This window comes from Myotis brandtii, unplaced genomic scaffold (assembly GCF_000412655.1).
Source record: "Myotis brandtii unplaced genomic scaffold, ASM41265v1 scaffold691, whole genome shotgun sequence".
NCBI classification, from domain to species: Eukaryota; Metazoa; Chordata; class Mammalia; order Chiroptera; family Vespertilionidae; genus Myotis; species Myotis brandtii.
The window spans coordinates 790,905-791,733 of NW_005370704.1; the positions used below are offsets into that span (position 1 = coordinate 790,905).

Here is an 829-nt window from a genome sequence, read left to right on the forward strand (position 1 = left end):
GCGGGCGGGGTGCAACACGGGCCCAGGTCGGGCACCCAGGGGACTTCCAGGGCTGCCGCCAGCCAGCACCAGGCGTTCACAGGGGACAGGACAGCCAGCTCTCGCCCCACTTTTATAGAAACACGTTTCGTGAGACGGTCGGCTTGTTGCGAACAGCGCAGAGGTCAGCGCGGGGGAAGGGCAGTGGGTGCAAAGGGCCGCAGGCCCAGGAGCCCCCGTGGCCACCACTCCCCAGCCGGCGGGCAGTGTAACCCTCCCCCGTTTTTCTCAGCGTCTTCACGACGTACCTGTGTCCCAGCAGGGGGCAGTGTCGCTCTGGGTTATTTCCCAAGTGAACACCGAGGGTTCGCGTTCAGGCTGCACGTGGCAGCAGGTCACGGACGTCAGAACCCTGACCGTCCAGCTGACTGTCCAGCAGGGTTAGGGCTGAGGGGGCCCCACGCCTCAGAGCCAGGCCCGTGGGAGGAGGCGCCCGCTCGGGCTGGAGGAAAGGAGGAACATGGTGGCTGTGACCCTCGTGCTTCCAGCGTCCCCGGGAGCCAGGCAACCCTGGGAGATGGGGAGACGTGGGGCTGCCCCCCACTGCCCTCCCGGGCCCCGGGACCGAGTGTCTCGTACAGTGCTGCCCGCTGCCCTCTGCCCTCTGCCTGCATGGCTGGCTGGGCCGCTTCCCTCACCTCCCGCCCGGTGCCCGCAGCAGCCTCCCTCTCTGCACAGGTTCAACTTTGTGGCCAAGAAGCTGCACCGGCGGCTGCTGCAGCTGGGGGGCGCCGCCCTGCTGCCTGTCTGCCTGGGCGATGACCAGCATGAGCTGGGGTGAGTGTGCCAG

At 68.2% G+C, this 829-nt stretch overlaps 1 protein-coding gene across 1 annotated transcript in view; it reads left to right on the forward strand.

Annotated features, from left to right (window-relative positions):
- The window catches only part of NDOR1 (NADPH dependent diflavin oxidoreductase 1), a gene marked incomplete at its 5' end in the record, with an annotated part of 7,801 nt that overhangs the window by 3,815 nt on the left and 3,157 nt on the right, over nucleotides 1-829 (forward strand). The window contains one exon of the mRNA XM_014529685.1: nucleotides 718-816. Coding sequence (XP_014385171.1) covers nucleotides 718-816 — 99 coding nt within the window. The remainder of the gene's footprint in view (nucleotides 1-717; nucleotides 817-829) is intronic.